Consider the following 18,467-nt stretch of genomic DNA (forward strand, 5'->3'; position numbering starts at 1 on the left):
ACGTTGCAATTGCAACAGAGTTAAAATTCGAGGCCGACTGCAAACAAGCGAGAGATCGCGTGAGATTACGAAATCAAGCTGCTAAGAGATCTGGAAACCGCTCTATCTTGTCTTTGAATTAATTTCTAGCGCCGAGGTATTGTGTTCCCGCGAAAACATTGTTCGTTTCGCGAAGAATTCTGCCACGAGAGAGTAGAAAGGGAGCGTGATGTCCGGATCGCGGAAACGTGACCATCGACAATGCTCCAGGATGTTCATAGTAGGCCATATCTCACAGAACATATCGCTCGCAATCAGGCACACCGTTACTATACCCGACAGTGTCCAAAGGCTATTTGCGATATACCCGTGCACTTTATGCATAAAAGAGACGTAACGTGAAAGCACAACTGCGCTTTGCACCGCGGCGGAACTCTAATCTCCTCGAACGATCCCCAGAGCCCATCTAAGCGGCGCTCGATCGCAAAAATCTGTTCGACGATAACGTAGCCGAGCTAATTGAGCTTGCTTTGTTCAGAGGAACACGCACTCGGGGAATATGATAAAACGCCAAGTAGATATTGGCAAGGATATAGCATCCTTTCGGGGAAGCATTTCAAGTTTTCGCTGGCATTGCTAAACCCTGATTGTAAATGAAATGCTTTTAAGTGTACTTCTTTAAAGAGGATAGTTCTACTCTGATTTGAAAGTCGTGAAAGTCAGAATCTTATGAATCAATTGAATAATTAAATGACTAATTATTGGAGTGAGGATCTTATGAACTTTCCAAAATTAAAATTGTTGAGTAGTGTCGTCAACGAGATCCCCTAAATTAAAATTGTAGTCCTTGTAGACTCTTCCGTTTAATTGTCGCTTAATTCGTCCCCTGATGCACCGTTCCCGTCCAGCATCGGAACGATCCAGCTCCCGATTAATAAATTTCCTCGAGTACGGCAGTCCCTGGTCGAGCGACTCCCACGGTAGCCGCAGGATGAACGCAGAGGATGCCCGCGTAATACGGTACGCAGGATGTCACGACGATACAGTTACGCAGTCATCTCGCGACGTTCACGTCGATGCTCGTTACCATCGACTATCCGTAAGCTAACCAATCTCGACGTGAATGGATATCTGGTGTCCCTGTCGGCTAAGAGAATCGTTAGTTGCACGAGATCGCGGGAGGATCGGGTACGACCGTTGTACGTCCGTGGGAAAGCTAATTCCAATTGACAAGCAACGACCCGTTATCGTTGCGTCGTTAACGAAATCACTGACAGAGACACCGAGGGCTCTGGTTTGTCAGTGGGGTTCGATTCCCGCTATGATGAGCCTGCGAAGATTTACGAGCCAGTCCCGTTACCAATAGACGAATCGACCGAAACAATGGATTCGCGATTAACGCTTGACAACGGACCTGCCCACGCGACTGTGTAATTGTTCAATACTGTTAGTACTGTTTCGCTACTTGGAAATTCTGACAGGATCCTGCGTGAAGTACTTTAAACTTTAGGCAAAAATTGTGGCAACGAGTGAGTGAATTTTTCACATAAATTGGCAATTTTTCTTTATTTGCAGGTGGATCAATCTTCTAAGTATATTTTCTACGCCTAAGTGGTATATAACGAAAAAATTCCTGTTCTGAATACTAACAAACAGTATAAATTCACATACCAGCAACCTTATCTTCAAAAGCAACAATTTAAACTAGACAGATTAAAAAACACCCAACGGTTTAGAGCGAACTACACTTGCGAAATCCACCATTGCATAAGATCGCGGCAAGTATGCGCGTCCAGGACTCCTCAACGATCAAGAACCATAAAGACGCGATAATAAATTCGAACGGTGTTCCGAATCGATCCGATAGCAACATTACAATCAATTAAGCGGGTTTACGCGTCGCGGAGTACCGATAGCTTCGCTGCAATTGGTATCAATTATCCGATAATGGGGCTAATAAAGTATGGAGATAAGCGTAGCAGTTGAGAGATAAGAAACAGGAGAAACGGCGGGATCCGATAGGTCATGCACGACCTAACCATCTGTTAGAAAATCGTTCGAGAACTGTCCGACTACGTAGTTGAAATGGGTCCGTGCAACGTCATGCATAAACCACGTGGGACGGTCATCTAATGATGCTTCTTCCAATAATTCATACAATTGACTGTTCGAGAAATTGACGGGAGATTGATTTGTTGGCCTACCCATTAAGGAGAAGACAGAATCTTTGCAAACTGTCGATTAGAGCTTTACAGAATTGTACCAGCTCAACTTGTGATAGGGTCACTTCACGTCGAATCGATCTTTAACTAATAGATGTTTCTTCGTCCAAATTCTAGTACCAGAATCTTTGCAAACCATCATTTAACATTTTACGGAATTGATCGAGTTAACTAGCGATTGGATCGCTTCACATGGAATCGATCTACAACCGAGATATATCGCATCGTCCAGATTCTAGTACCAGGGAACGCTGGAAGCGATAAATGACAAGCAAGGATAGGTGTCGCGACACAGGAGCGAGGAGAAAAGAGGAGAACGGAGCTGTCGGTCGCGGATATCGTAGAAAACCGCCTCGACAACCTCTCCGTCTTCTTCGTCACGCTCGATTGCGGATTCCTCCCTCATTACATGCCGTCGACCTTATTGTTTTGTCGAAAGTATCGCGAGATTGCTGTCCCGCTCTCGATAGCGTTGCGGAGAACGCGAGGAAATCGCGCGGATGTGGCCTAAGTCGAAAGGCTTCGGTCCCAGGACTACGTGTCGTTCGTGCCACCACGTTACACGTAACACTTTAAGTTCAACAGAGTTTACGAACATGAATTTTCTTTTGTCCCTCGCGTAACACATGGGAGACATTCGAGTTGTACTGGATCTGGTTAGGGAAAGCTGCAACTCTGAACGAAAACATGAAATTTCATTTATAGAGAGAAAATTGAACTCACGTTCAGAGCTATGCTGGGATATGTAATACACACTGGGGAGCAAAAAGTTTAATTTTGAAATGTCGAGTGGAAGAAACACCTAATCATAGAAAAAAACTAATCATTTGTCTGCAGAGTAATGGATTGCGCACACGTGTCTAAGCATCGAGCAAAAAGGTAGCGGAGAAAGGCAGTAAAAGTCTGCATGTTGCAATCATTACGGTGCATAACGCATTGTATGATAAGTAAGTTACACCTTTCACCTATTAGATTGCGAAACAAATTGCACCTGAAACGCCCCACTCCGATCAGACGTCGTAACCAACTTGAAGTACTGTACCGCGTCGAGGATAATAAGCTTGTAACATTTGCTGCAAGTAATTACAGCACATGCACAAACTAACTGTCGTATTCGACGATCGTCACTTTAAGTGACAACAAAAAAATTTAACTCAAGAATTTATCTAAATTCTCAAGTACCTAATGTTCTTATATTTAACTGTAGGTAGACAACTATTCGCATAACTAGTTGCCAAAGATTGTTCTTGTACCAAAGAAACCATAATTTCTTGTAATCCATTTCACTGGATATCGCAGGATAAGAGAGGACTGAAATATTATAATTATCGCGTTGGAAACCCGAGTAAAAAATAGTGTAATCGGCCCTGGCAATTGCAACGGGACCTCGAAACCCTCGACTGGACTACGAAAGCAGTAAATATCAATTTTCTCGCGAACAGATAAGGATCATCGATTCAATTAGAGATGGAGATGCGTGTATCAGCTATCAACAGCGATCTAGCAATCCGGGGAACGGTGCAAAACGATGCCCCACCCTCTCACACCCGTGTTACTCACGAAATTGATTTACGCTGGGTAAATCATCGCCGACGCGTAACGACATTGGCGAAGATCGCATCGAAGATACTCGTACCTCGGCGTCGAGACACCTACGAGAATTTATACGCCATTCGAGAAACGAACGACAATTGGCTACAATAATAACGATGATCGAGCGCCGTGATCGCGGACCGATAAGGCTACAACGTCGCGAAACGCAAGCTATCGTGAAAATATTCTTGAATCCCTCGGTGCCACTAAAACAATGATGCGTCATGAATAATCGAGAAAACGAGGAGATAGAAAGGTTCGCGTGTAAAATGTAATAGAAACGGGATTCGATATGATATCGTTATCAATATCGTTTGCGGCATCGATGTTTAATGCAATGTTAAGGCCCAAGAAGGGGCACAGAAAATCATGGATATACAGTTAGTCCAATAAGTATTCGTATACTCTAAGTTTATTGAAGAACTCGGTCTAAATTAAATGATTGGTTTAATATTTTCAAATAAATACTTCATTATGCATTTATACAGAAATAGACTTTACTTTTAATTTACTTTACATTTAATATAAAATTTCGTTAATAGATCTAGATGGTACGAATATTTATGGGACTGAATATAGTTGAAGTTAAATTAGACTGCGTTTCAGGCTCTTGCTACAACTGGAGGAACAGCAGAAACGAAGATAAAAGTGTATCTTCCTATTATTTGTAAATCATTAAAATATAATGGTATCAAATTTGGAAACAACAAAATAGGAAGAAATGTACATTAGTAATCATACAAATTGGATCGTTAACGCCAAATGCCTTTGACTATTCTACAATAGTTATGATTAATTCAATTCGCTCCTTTTAACTTCCTTTCCTTTATTCTTGCGCGTTATCTTTACTGAGATCTTATACAGGTCCACTTCTGGCTCTAACCTTCTCGTAATTCACCAGAACGATGCCCGAAGGTAATCGGTTCGTAACAACCGTTACAACATGAATGGGCGAGAAATAATTAATTACCAACGTCCCGCCTTAGAGATCGCGACGGTAAATGTCATCTAAGCCAGAGCAGTTTCGCGAGCACCGCGCATCATAAGGAACAAGAAACTACATACATAGACGGCGCTCTAATTACTCGAAAAAACCACGTAAAACTGCAAATATTAAACTGACAAACGCGAGCACACCCACTTCATATGCCTACAGCGTACGTCAAAGGTACGGTGTTCTACAGAAGCGACCATTTGCTCGCGTCGTTCGATAAATCATCCGACGTAACATAAATCTCACTCGACGCGGCTGTCTCGAATTACTGTATTACAATATTCGCCCTTCAGAGAATCGTTTCTGCAAAAGAAGACCACTCGCGGGAGCGCGGAATCCGCATTCGTTCGTCCCTTCATATTTCACAGCGAAAACGTCCGTTCCGACGTAACCCGTTGGGGCTGCCATTAATAAAACCCGCAACGAAGTCGAATCATCGTATTAGCCATCTTTTCAAGGGTTATTCCGTTCTGAAATTAATGTTACGTGTTGGCGCGGTCGTTTCACCGTGGACATTTTCAGGAATTACGTAACCGACGATCATTAGTTTGCGCTTCCGGTATCGCGTAATCCCTAAAACGTCGTCGATCATCCTGCGAAGTCCTGGCAAAGAGTTCGCCGGGCCCCTCGGGGTATCCCATGGAGATCCAACCGAGAGTCCTCGTTTCCTCACCCTTCGGTCCGGCACGTGCAATTTGCTCGACTCTGACAAAGCGATTTTGTATTGGTCAGAGCGCCTCGCACACGCGCCCAAGGTGCATCCATTGTTGCCTCTCACGGATGGAACACGCCGGCATATATTTTATGCATCGCTTGCACGAGCGCGTACGCGACGTGGATCGCGTAAAATTACCGGCTGAAGCAACCTCCTGTTGGAAAATTTCCTGGGAGATATTTGGGAATGCGAGGAGAGTAGGTCGATGGTGCACCTGAGCGTGGTTAGAACAGCGTGAAGAAACGTTTCTTGAACAAACGTTCTCGACAGGGGTGTCTTGAGTGTTGGCACGAGAAATTTGCGAAGGGGTTGAAGAGTGGAAGAATGGTTTCTGTGGTAAGAATTAGAGTGGAAGAGAAGAGCAACAAGTAGTTACTAGGTGGAGGAAGATTTGAATATCGGAGAAGGCTAAATTCGAGACATTTTCTTGCCACTTCTTATAGCTATGCTACGGTGAATGTGATCAATGCGGTGATTATGCATAATCCCCACTAAAGTTGGTGATAATCCCCAACTCGTAATGGGGAATGCGATAAACTTGTTAATGCATATGCTGTCTACACGGAAGTACTGTCTGAGTGGGTTTGGTCCTAGTTTTTTGTTGGACACTATCACGCGAGAGACTGCGAATCACAATATTTTATAATTTAAAACTAAAAATTCAATTAACGGTTATTTTAAGTAACATACCAACTTTAGTAGGAATTATGCATAATTCTCAGTTTTTCACATTCACCGTAACGGCCATATTACAGAAAGATTCCATTTGAAAAAAGAAAAAGAAAATTGTATCTTGTTTGTAACTAGCCAATAGAATGAACATAGACAAGCCTAAGGTTCTCCATCTATGATCTAGAACATCCCAGCACCTCCTGTGCAGAAATACAACCACTCCTATCGAAACTATGTCAAGCCATCGCAGAACTTCCGCCATATTTAATAGTCGAAAGCAGAGACCCAAAATCCAATGTGTTCGTATAATGCAATTAATACCGACGATCCTGCGCGATGGACGATCCTGACAGAGCAAGATCGGGTTCGAGGACGAACGGAGCGACGAAAAGGAAGAAAAAGGAGAGGACGAAGAACGATGGCAGCGAATAGATGCGGCTCGGCCGCGTTGAGAGGTGAAAAAAGCGAGAAAACGGACGGGTAACAAAAGGGAGGAAGAGCAGGATGTATGCGCTCGCAGGCGAAGAGCGCGTTGTTTGTGGCTATCCTCGCGCGGATAGGGTGGGTGTGCGGGGGAGGAAACGGTACCAGGGGCGGAGGACGAGCGCCGTGATTACCCCAGGCTATTTCTTGGGCCCACCGACCGACCAAGGTCCGATCCCGGGTCAGATCCGCTCGCTATGGGAAAACGCTAAACGATCGGCTCACATCACTCAGATTCCTGCTCTGCTTTTGGTACACGTGCACACGTACGTGTGTGTCCTACGTGACTGGCTTTACACAACCGCGATTATGTAGACGGGTGAACCCATGCCCAATTTGTGACCCCAAACTTGCTACAATGTTCCTTTCTCGAACAACTCGAGGTTAGCGCCCTGTGGTACTTCACGTGATATAGAGATTAATGTTTTGAGGGCGTTTCGAGAGGAGAAGAGAGACAATATTATCTACTAATTTATTCTTTGAAATAAGTAACTATTTTTGAAATTGTTTATCGAAAGTCGTTGAGCTGAATTCAAGGTAATTTTCGACCAGCAACTTCACTCTATTCGGGAACCTGAGGTTCCTCTAATTTCCTATATAGATTTGAGAAAAAATAAACATGACCTCTAAATACACATTTCTCCCGATCGACAATTTAATTCCAGTACAGGTGGTTCGCCAGAAGCCATCCTCTTTGAGGGGGTCCCGCGAGGTTCGAGTCGCACATCCTGCCACCCTTCTTCCGTTCTTCCTCGTCCAGTGTATATCTCTCGGACACCAATCGTCGCTCCCTTTGTATTTTCCATAGTACTTCCGCGACAGAGCCTGCTCGAGCAGGAAATCAGGTTGGTATCTGGTTCCAGAACGACTAATATTTGATACCGTGTTTTTACAGCGCAGTTTTCGAAACGAGATTCGTAGAATTTTCATTTTCTCGGTCGACCAGCGCTTTCATCGTCCGCTGCCGAGATTCGCGGCATCGAAAAGAGCGAAAGAGAAAGAGGGACCGTGATATTATCCTCTTCGTCTGTGTACACGTATAGCGTCGTACCTACCCCGCGGTGTATTCCCTTTCTCTCCCACCCCGTTGAAGTCAGATCGCCCACGGGCTCCACGAGGCCGTCGTTATTATATGTTATCGCCGTGGAAGGTATGGGAACCGGCCCGAGGGGGCACCGGATACCTACGTCGGTATTTCCCCCTCGTTGTGCCATAACGCACCGTCGAGGTACACGAAGAGAACCCCGAGTTCTCCGGGGCTCTTGTTCTCTCCTTCTCCGAGCTCGATTCTCCCGGCGGCCTTCCTCTTTAGCGCCCCCGTCCTCTCTATCTTTCTCTCTCTGTCCTCCTCGTCCTTTTTCCAGGCCACTCGTCTATTATATGCTAAATTACGACGACCTTCGGCCGCGCAGCGCGAAACGTGCCGGCTGGTATCGAAAAATGCATCGATGTATCCTCCTCTCCTCGCTATTGACACGATCAGCGCAGGAGTTCGCGATCGGCTCGAAGAATGATAATTTGGTGTCGAGGAACTTCGTTATAAATTTAGTGTTGGACAAGTTAACACGTTGACTGCCAGGACAATACCCTCGACAATTTCTACTGTGATTACATTTTTTTTGCAGCCTTCTGAAAACTACGTAATCAAACATTTATTGTGGTATTTATATTTGTAACTTCATCGAAATTCAAGGATTTCGTTAAAATTTATTTTCTTTCACACTCAACATTCAGAATTAACTTTTTTAGTTCTTCAGCAAAAAGCACTGTCGCCCATATATGGGTGACGTGGCGATTAATGTGTTAAAGAAGGAATGGCACTGTGAAATTTTTGAGTTAAGAAACGTTTCAAAAATTAGCCACGGACTTCAGGTGTGGGAACACTGGGAACCCTTAAGTTTAAACTTCAACTGAGGAACATCATGGCGTTTCTTTATTTCGAATATGCACTTTTGCTACGAACACCAACGTTAACCCAATGTTTATGTCTCTGTGAGATCTCTTTTCGTCCATTTAAATCTTCCATAAAGCATAACGAAAATTTGAGAACATTTCATCGTACGGTTTCTTTACAAAGAATTCCTGAAAATACCTCTCTTCTTATAATCCTTTCACTATTCTATCCCCTTAAATAATTAACGTGAAATTTGCAAAGAAAAATCAAATTTAATCGAGCCAACAACGTCTCTATCTTATCGTGTGTCTGCCTTCTGTTATACCACTAAAATTTGATCCACTTTCAGGGAACCCCTGATCGCCTACCCACAAACGTATTTTGCAGTTCAAACGAGCGCGAATCGTATCGCGTCTTTCATTCCCCGTCGCGACTAGGATTAATTCACGCATGTTGGCGTCAATTTATTGCGAGATTAATCTCGTGACGAAACTCATCGCAACAGCTATGCATCGCGGTTGCAACGCTCGCTGTCTCTGTGTCATTATATATCGAGATGCAATTCTCAGATACGACGTATCGAGTGCGAGACTAGTCGAGCTCTTGGTCGGCGACGCAACGCGCTCGAAAATGTCACGGGGACTTTCTAAAGGAGCCGGAAAAGGTGGCGCGATCCGACGTCGACTATTTAGATTTACATATCCGTATCCGCTGCATCGATGCTTTTTAATCCTCGAAAGATTTTATTTGACCCGGAGGCAACTGATAAACCAGTACTATTTTATTTGATTGGCCCACAACTGGGAGCTTCTCGACTATTTGTAATCTATTTTGCTTTTTCACTTTCTGCTTTGTTTAATTGTACAAATCTGACGCATATTGTCATGCAAATATGAGTGAGTCAGTGAGGAAGTTCTACTTATAAGGGTGCAAAGTTGAATAACTTGAGGAACTTAACGTACCAGTGTTACATTTGTTCATTCTTTACATTCATGTAATTCTTGCTTAATATAACTTTGTATTTGCATTTACTTTCAACCATCTCTTCATAATTCTCTCATTAGATATGCCAGTAGTCTATCGGGGCCCACTGGCCCTCTATAGCTCGGGTACCTCGGGATTGCTAAACCCGTACTGTAGCTGCAATCAAACATAGCTACAGCCCCTGAGGGCAAATGCAAATACGATAATGCGTTATGTAATGCATTGTTTCTTAAACGTTCCATCGATGATGAGACACTTTCCAGCCTTCCAAGGTGTCTAACTTCCAGTCCAAAATGTTTAACTCTTTTCTCATATGTTTCGTTTCCTTTCTTTCATTGATTTCAACAAGCTCTCCTCTCGCAACGCTTCTCCTTATTCCTCGATGCCAGTTTTTTCTCTGTCTCGTATACTTCAGAAGGCATCCGCCAGCTTTCACGAAAATGATGGCTACGTCTCTCCCAGTCCCGCGGCGTGGTAGCCGCAATAAAGAGATGAAATTCGAAGCCGGCGATGACGATAATCGATCGTTGCCACGGGATTGAGCGATCGAAATCGCGCGCGTAATAATCTCAGGCTGCGAAGGTATTTTAATATATAATAGTTACACGGTGCGCCACGATCGTATCTGCGGTTCATTTGACGTCTGGGTCATTCCTCATTAAATTGGCCGTTTCTCTCGAAGGATTTTCATGAGATTCAATTATGACGCAGTCCATGTAAAATTAGGAGGGGTTTAAGTCATCGTTGCATGAATCTCGACATTTTAAAAAAAATACAGATCTTCGAAGTCGACTTAACCCCTTGACCAATGCGCTACCTTCCGATTGCTCGAGCCATAGTAAATAGGAAGGTAGGAAGTCCGAACAAAGTACCAAGAGTCAGACTCGTGTTTATTCTTTATGGATTTCTTACTGCGAGTCTCACTAGTGGTTGTAGACCAAAGGGTTAACTGTAAAACTTAAGAACTTTGATTGTTCTTGTTTCACTCGCAAGATCCCGTTCTTCCCAGGGCTTTCTTTACCCGACAAGGTTAAAAATTACTCTTTATATGTCGTACGAGTAGGGGACACTGCTCGAATATGTATTACCTGATTGGAACCGTACTTCCCGTGTGAAGTTTGAAAAATATCAAAAAGCGACGCGAGCAGGTGAGAACCCCCTACTTAGATCACTTTCTGGTTTACGACGAGAAACTGCCATTTTCTTTCAGACACACTGTACTGTTCTCTGAAGAAATCACCATTACATTTTCATTGATTCGATAAAATAATAAGTCGAGGGCCCGTCGCATCGATACCCTTTACTTAGCGGCGCAACGATCCATGACAAAACGGCGCATTTACGACGTGACGTTAATCGTCCCGGTGTGTCGGTGATCGTCAATTAAAGCGAACCGTGGACGCGACTTCGTTAAAAATTTCAGAACTGCGACAGCTGCGGAACCCTTGAGCCGAGGCGTCGTCTTTAACTGGGAGCGATTTTGGCAGGTGGCCATCGGCACCTGCCCATCTCAACGAGAACCTCGTCAATTCGAAAGCGTAATTTATATGTCGCTACACGGAATATTCGATCCTCCGGGAAACAACTTGGTGATTCATCGTTGCCAGTCGACCAACGAGATTTAAGACGATACGAAATGCCACGGGCCGTACAAGCTCGCGAACAACGTTCCTTCGCTCAGGGATATAAGAATTATTAATGGAACTATAAACGCGAAATTATTGTACGCGTGTCTTGCTTCATTTGGGTAACTTATGTGAACGTGTTGAGGAAATCAATAACTCCAACTGCGAAAGGAATAAGAAAACAATGATTTATTGAATGGAGGCCTTCGGTTTAACGTTGTATTAGATACCCCTTATGAGTTGGTAACTCATTATGACGTTCTGTTGTTTGTTTTTGTTTGCTCTTGGTAAATTTATAGTGAAGATATCCTTCTGAGAAGGAGCACTATTTACTATTCCTAGAGGATACTAGCGTTAATTCTTAAGAAAACAATGATCTTCTTTGTTCTTGATTAACTTGTTCAAGATGTTAAGTTTTTAATTGTTTTTTTCGCAGATATCCGGAATCGAGGTTAGCAAAATTGTTCAATGGCAGCATCCCCATCGTTCTAGACTCCCTGAAGCAGCACTATTTCATCGACAGGGACGGAGGGATGTTCAGACACATACTGAATTTTATGAGGAACTCCCGTCTCCTTATACCGGAGAACTTTGCCGATTTGGATCTGCTGCTGGAAGAAGCGCGGTACTTCGACATTGCACGTAAGAGAATTTCTTTTCTTTTTCTCTATCTATTTTGTCCAAAAATGATCATTCGTACACTTCTCTGTGAATTGTAGAACATTTTTTAATTAACAAGATCTTACAGATGAAGAATAATCTTATTTTGACAATTGAAAATTTCTTGAACTTTTTGTAATTAATTTTACGAAAGCATACCGTTAAATTGAACAAAAGACGTTATCCAGAAAAGCCGTTATTATTTAATCTCGGACGAAAATCTGAACGGTTGCTGGACACCGTGCGCCAGACAGACAACTTCCTTGGCTTCTGTAGCCAGGCGAAAGATCACCGTGCAAAGTCGATAAATCGTGCTATCTGAGCGCCGGAATCTCTCCTTGGATCATTTTTCCTGCCATTAACCGGCAATACCAGCAGCTCAGGAAATTCATATTATACCGCATTAAACGCCAATATCTCGATAACGGGGAATCATGACAAACGTTTTCGTAGTCGTGGAATTGCAATAACTGTTGTATCGTTCGATCTCGTTAAATCAACATGCCCCACTTTCTCTGGGCGTTCCAAAGGTAATTTTTCAATTTAGGGATAAACACGTTGAGTGGCTTAACTAATGTTATACTTTTCATTGCTATTTAAGGTACTCGGTCCCCGAAGTATACAGTAAACATAGTTTGCCTTTGAGGTACGGATATGCAAAAGATACGCACTTGTGCTAAATAAATTGTTGGTATTATTATGTTAATTTATGAAATATTTATCTGCGTATGTTGTGGACGTATGAGTGAAGGAAATAATTCTTCGTGAAGTAATTAATCGAAGTTTTAGAATAACTTTTTAAAGATCGACTTTGTTTTACGAGGGCTCAAATATTTGAACCGTTTGATTTTTTTTCGAGTAGTTCGCATTTTTTTCGAACAGTCCGTCGATTTCAAGTAGTTCGGAAATTCAAACGCTCGACTCGACTCGAACAATCAAATCGAGTTCAAGCGTGGTAAAGGCCTAATGCAAGTAGAAACAGCGAGTCATGGACAGACACGGTAGCTTAGCTCACGACGTTCCCAAACTATGCAACTAGCCCAAAATACAATCCAACGATCCTCTGTTGCAGCCATGTGCAGGCAGCTGGAGCAGATGAAGAAGGAGCGCATAAAAAATGGCTCGACGACGACGACGACGACGATGTCCTCGTCCTCGCCGAGTCCACCGCCGTCCAACCAACTGGGTAGCCGCGGAACGGGGTGCACGACGGTGCCCTGCAACCGGGACACCGACAAGCTTCGCAACAACGACGGAAATTGTAACTACGAGTGCGTCGCCCTCCACGTCAGCCCAGATTTAGGCGAACGAGTGATGCTGTCGGGAGGTCGAGCGCTGCTCGACGAGGTGTTCCCAGAAACTACCCAAGCTGTGATCGACGCTAGGTCAGGAGTCGCCTGGCACCAACAGGATGCCCGTCACGTGATCAGGTTCCCATTGAACGGATACTGCAAGCTGAACTCCGTCCAGGCCATCGCGAGGCTTCTGAACGCTGGTTTCCGCGTGGTGGCCAGCAACGGCGGCGGCGTCGAGGGACAACAGTTCTCGGAGTACCTGTTCGTCCGACAAGCCGTCAACACCTGACGGAGCACTGCGCACCAGCGCAAAACGAGCTCGAGGACGGTTCGTTGCATCCAACGCGACCACGACCCCGAGTGAGTTGTCCAGGAGAAGACTCGTCAAGACTGCGTCACGGGCTAATGATTCGATCGTTTCTGGCGACGATACTGAGCTTTCGGGGATCGTTTGACTGATGTCGCAATCGTGCGCTTGTTCTCGTTCCCCAGGTCGAGACAGGTGATGGAAGGGACTGTATCTTATGAATGAGTTCGAGGAAGGAAAAAGAATTGTTTGACTGAATGGTTTGGGGATCATTCCTTGTAGGAAAAATATGTTGCATTGTTTGATCCTTTTGATAATCTTACGACAGAGTAGAAGGAAACTATATTGTTAATATAATTTTCCCATGGTTTTACACTACCGTGATAGCTGCTCAAAAAGGTAATGAAGAAGTCAATCTAGGAGTCCGGAAAATTAGAGTGATATTTGAATTTTTTTTTAACCAGTCGGCTGTGGCGTCCTCTTTTTAGAGGGCGCATCTATGTGTATCGTGAGAATCAAGCTACGATAGGTATAGTCGTCAAACACAGAGTAATATTGGATCGCAAAGATGGCTGTGTATCAGGTCGTCCCAAAAATGCATGCCACTTATGTTTCTGCTACTGAAATTAATATGTGAAACATACTCTTAAATAACCAATGGTAAATCAATTTTACGCATGACGAGTATAATCGTCAATCACAGATGACTGATTAAGAAAACTATTAAACATACCAGTTTGACATTTATTACATACATTTATGCATGTTTCGTGAATGTACGTAAATTTAGTCAAGTATCATTATTCGTTTTTGTTGGATACCTGGTTGATTCACTGACGGAACGACTAGATTAAATAATCATCGCGTTCTTAGAGGGCATTCAAGATCGCCTGAAACTCAATTTATAAATAATGCACGTAACACGGTCAAACTTCCCTCGATTCAGGTTTCCGGCGAATCGAATGCCTAAACGTTTCTCGTTACCGGAAGTTCGAGCGTACGGTAACGCAGAGCTGGAATTTGCGAAGTCTGTAATTCGCGATGACGAAATTACCGTTAAAATTGTTTCAATATCTCGGCGAATATTGGGTTTGGTAACGAAATCGTCGCAGTTACATGTCGTCGAACGGTATCATTACGCACGAACGTGACCCACTTATGCTTAAGAACCTCGGGTGCGCCGGTCCTCGCGTTGATCTTATTTAATAAGGTGTACCTATATGTATTTAAATGCCATACTAATTACTGTAAATACCGCGATATATATTATATATATAAATATAAATATTCTATGTACTTTATTGCCGAAACTTGGACGCGGGAACGCTCGACAACGAAATTAATTCGCGTTGATCTCATCGATTTGTCGACCTCATCTCTTCAAGGACGAATTTATCAGGATTGAAGAAAAATTATTTAATTGGACTCGTTGAAAACGTTGATAAAGTGTTTACGCCAGAATGGGAATTGAAAAAAAAAACACTAAACGTAGATGTATCCTTGAAGAAATTGAACTCCCGTCTCCATAGTATTGGCGAATCAAACACGAGAGGATCGATCGAAGAGCACCAATGATCGAGTTTATCGATAGATTATCCCGAGTGATCGAGACTTTGTCGAAGTCTCGCGTGACTTCCGGCTCGGTTGTTTCGGTTATATTATGATTTACACGGAGAAGAATAGTTTCTAATCGACAGAACACTTACTGCGATAAATACCGTTTCGATTGATTTAATAAAATGTTTATTACTGGAAACCCTATCACCACTCGTCATTTATTTTCACCTTAAAGATGAAAAGAAAAAACGCTAATGTTACTCTCTGCTGCAACTACTCACACATTTGAAAATTCAATGAACTGAATTCAAAGTGGACTTTCAGAAAAAATTTGCCGACACGCTTTAGGCGATTAACATTGAATTTTTGTATTAACGGGCAAAACGACGCCGAATAAAGGCTACGGTTGAATATTGTTCCGGAAACGTGCAAAGCGACTCGCGATACGAGGGGGGGAAAAAGCAACGAGTGTTCGCCGTGGGGCGGCTCTGTTCGGTTAAGTCTCGAGAACAAAAATAAAATCTGCCGTGCAACCAGACGGAATGAAATCATTAGTCGGACAATGCAGTTTCCGCGGCTTTCCTGCATAAAAATTTGATAGGCTTTAAACGGGTTACGTGATATCTGCTTTCGACTTTTCCCAACACCCGCGTCCAAACCCGTGCACCCAGCGACCTTTGGCTCCAATGAGTTTCGTAATCGCATATTTCTGCCGTATAATTGCGGGGAGTTCGTTATCTCTCAGAACGCGGGCGAAAAAGAAATTAAAAAAAGAAGAAACCTAAAGAAAAACCTAATTTTTCAATTTACGTCCTTTCATCCGCGCTCAAACGTGAAGAATAAATTTCGCGTAATTCACTCTTAATTATTTTCCGCGCTTGAAAGTAAATTAATTTCGCGAACCTTTGTTTCCACGATTTTCTTACTAAAGGCAGAGTTTTGTAAGAAAATAATCGATTTGGAAGAAGAGTTACAGGGTTGAAAATGACTCGAGAAGACAGAGTCGAAGAAATTTTACAACCCCTTAACTAACAAAAGATTTGTCTAGCCCAACATGAAAATGTAGAGGAAGTAGAGTATCATGGCGAAAGAAGAAGAGGGATACGAGGAGAAGATAGAAGAGGTAGGAGGGTTTTCAGGGTGGAGAAGGAAAGGAAAGAGGAGGAGGAGTAGGAGAGAGCAAAAGAGCTCGGAACCGCGTTGATCACGTAACCGCGGGAATAAGGGATAAAGCGCACAAACGTCATTGCCTCGGGCCCTGTTTCCATGGTTACCGTGAACTCAATATCCGCGACGCCTGAGGGTAGCATGGGCCGCGGGCTGTCATCCCTCGAACCTGCTGAGCGGAGAACCGACGCTCCACCCTGCTATGTTCCTTTTCTCTCTCACTCTCTGCACTTTCCTACCTTATTGTTTCCGTCATATTCCTCATGACCGTCTTATTCTTTCCTCAACTCCCTTGTTTCCTCACCCGATAATTCTCTTTTCTTCAGAGATTTGCTTCTAAAATTGAATACAAAAAATTTAAATGACACATCGTGTGCTCGTACATTAGAAACATAATAATATAAATTGTGCAGAAGAAAAAATAGCGAAAGGACTTATAATATATAGCGAAAACAAAATATAAAAAAACGCGGAAAGTATTACAAGGAAACATCAACAAAGCTTTGATCAATAATCGCGATTCATTTTAGTTTCTACAGAATTACCATTACCCACTCAAGATCCAGTGTATTTAAAATCACTTCATAACGAGCGGGTTCAATTCTCTCTTCCCTTCCACGACGAGAGTTCTCCGAAACCTCTGCATCTCCCACATCCCCGTGGTTCCTTCATCGTGGCTAACCCCTTCTGGCGCTCTCCATGGTTTTCCGTCTTCTTCGTCTCTGTCCTCTCCGGTTCCTCCTCGTCGCGAAAACCCTCCATCCTCCTCTGGCTTCCTATTGGACATTTTACCAGCCGCCTCTCGACGCGTTCTCCATCTCCGTCGAGCTCTGGCTTGATTATATTCCATTTCTGGATCGCCTCGGGGTCGCCTCAGTCCCGGGTCCTTCAATACACGACACCGGGCGAAGTAGCCTCTGGCTTCAAGGAAGACGAGCTTGAAATTTCGAGGATACCCCGAAACGCCACTATTGTCTGCGCGAAAAACTCCACGGGAGAATTTCCAATCTTTTTCGCGATGTCCATCCTGGTATCGGTACGTTCTTCTAACAATCCAGTCTCGCTAAATCAATAACACAATGATTTTCAAGGAATTAAATCCTTCGTAAAGGCTTAAGGTTTACAATATTCGTTAACATAAGTGGACTGTGGACGTTCATGCACAGTACGTGTATTAAACACAGTTGTTCGCTTTAATCGCAGAGGAAGAAATATCATTAAGTAGGCATGATTCGCGAAGAAAAAGATTGCTTCAATTTTTACAATCCCGATAGCACTCTAATATCGAAGCGAACACTTCGTTACTAGCTAAAGAACTTCTTTAAATAGAACATTGCTTTTTGTATTTTTCCAAGTACCGTCTGGAACGGTGGCCAAGGTGATACGTAATCATGGCAGAATACTATTCGAGGTATTATTACATAATCGATTTTCTAAAACGTCCTTGTATTTCAATCTCAGCTGTAAATATCAGTCAAACAGTTGCATGCGGAAACACTTGCGTTACATAAATTATTCGGTTGTTACTAAAGTTGTTACAGTTCGAGAATTTCCAAAAAGTAAATAACGGAGGACATTATAGAATCGAAGACATACATTGCGAATTGTTTTGTAGGTACTCTATTACTTTATAAACAATTAACCTTATTTTTTAAAGTTTTAAACTATCACAGTTTGTCTTGTAGGTTCCTAGTGTTTTCACTCAAATGAAGTGCTCCCAGGCGATGTCGAGACAGGTCGTCAGTGAAACATAAATTGATTAACGTATTAATTTATACGAAAAAGACTTTTAAACTACTCAACAGTATCTACAAATGCTCTTCATGAACTTTAATTTAATTAAATATAAAGAAATTCCAATTTTCCGCGGGAAATTACTGTTGCCATCTAGCGGTGACATACTGAACTATTTTCAGAGTATGATCAACGTATTATTAGGGGAAACGTCTAAGTTTCTCCTCGAGTAGTTTCGTTTCTTACTGATAGATGACGCCATTCACATAATACTTGGGCGATCACCTGGTAAACGGTTACTTCTTTATCGACTTAGCAGTGGATTATCACCTGAACTTTGACGCTTTGTGAGCCGTATCTTCTTTATCGATCCAGAAGAGGATTTCATTTACCGTCTTCTGTTCCGTTTCTATTTTTGAATTGCTGTTTGATTTTGGAACTCCAGAGGTCACTTACATTCATACTGTGTGAGGATCGACCTTTACGACTCCCCGAGGAGTGGAGAGAAACAATTGACGCGCGGGAGAATCGAACGTGCGTAAAAATATTCGAAGAGACGAAATTGAGACGTGAAACGGTCTACTAA

General features: G+C 43.0%; 1 protein-coding gene across 2 annotated transcripts in view; it reads left to right on the plus strand.

The window, feature by feature from the left end:
- Nucleotides 1-15,174, plus strand: part of LOC128884709 (BTB/POZ domain-containing protein Tiwaz) — a 37,685-nt gene extending 22,511 nt beyond the window's left edge. For both annotated transcript variants that reach the window (XM_054138288.1, XM_054138289.1), the window contains exons 4-5: nucleotides 11,598-11,803; nucleotides 12,894-15,174. In XM_054138288.1, the coding sequence (XP_053994263.1) occupies nucleotides 11,598-11,803; nucleotides 12,894-13,405 (718 nt within the window). In that variant the 3' untranslated portion in view covers nucleotides 13,406-15,174. The remainder of the gene's footprint in view (nucleotides 1-11,597; nucleotides 11,804-12,893) is intronic.
- The last annotated feature ends 3,293 nt before the right edge of the window (nucleotides 15,175-18,467 follow it).

The sequence above is a fragment of the Hylaeus volcanicus genome, chromosome 2 (genome assembly GCF_026283585.1).
Source record: "Hylaeus volcanicus isolate JK05 chromosome 2, UHH_iyHylVolc1.0_haploid, whole genome shotgun sequence".
In the NCBI taxonomy this organism is placed as follows: Eukaryota; Metazoa; Arthropoda; class Insecta; order Hymenoptera; family Colletidae; genus Hylaeus; species Hylaeus volcanicus.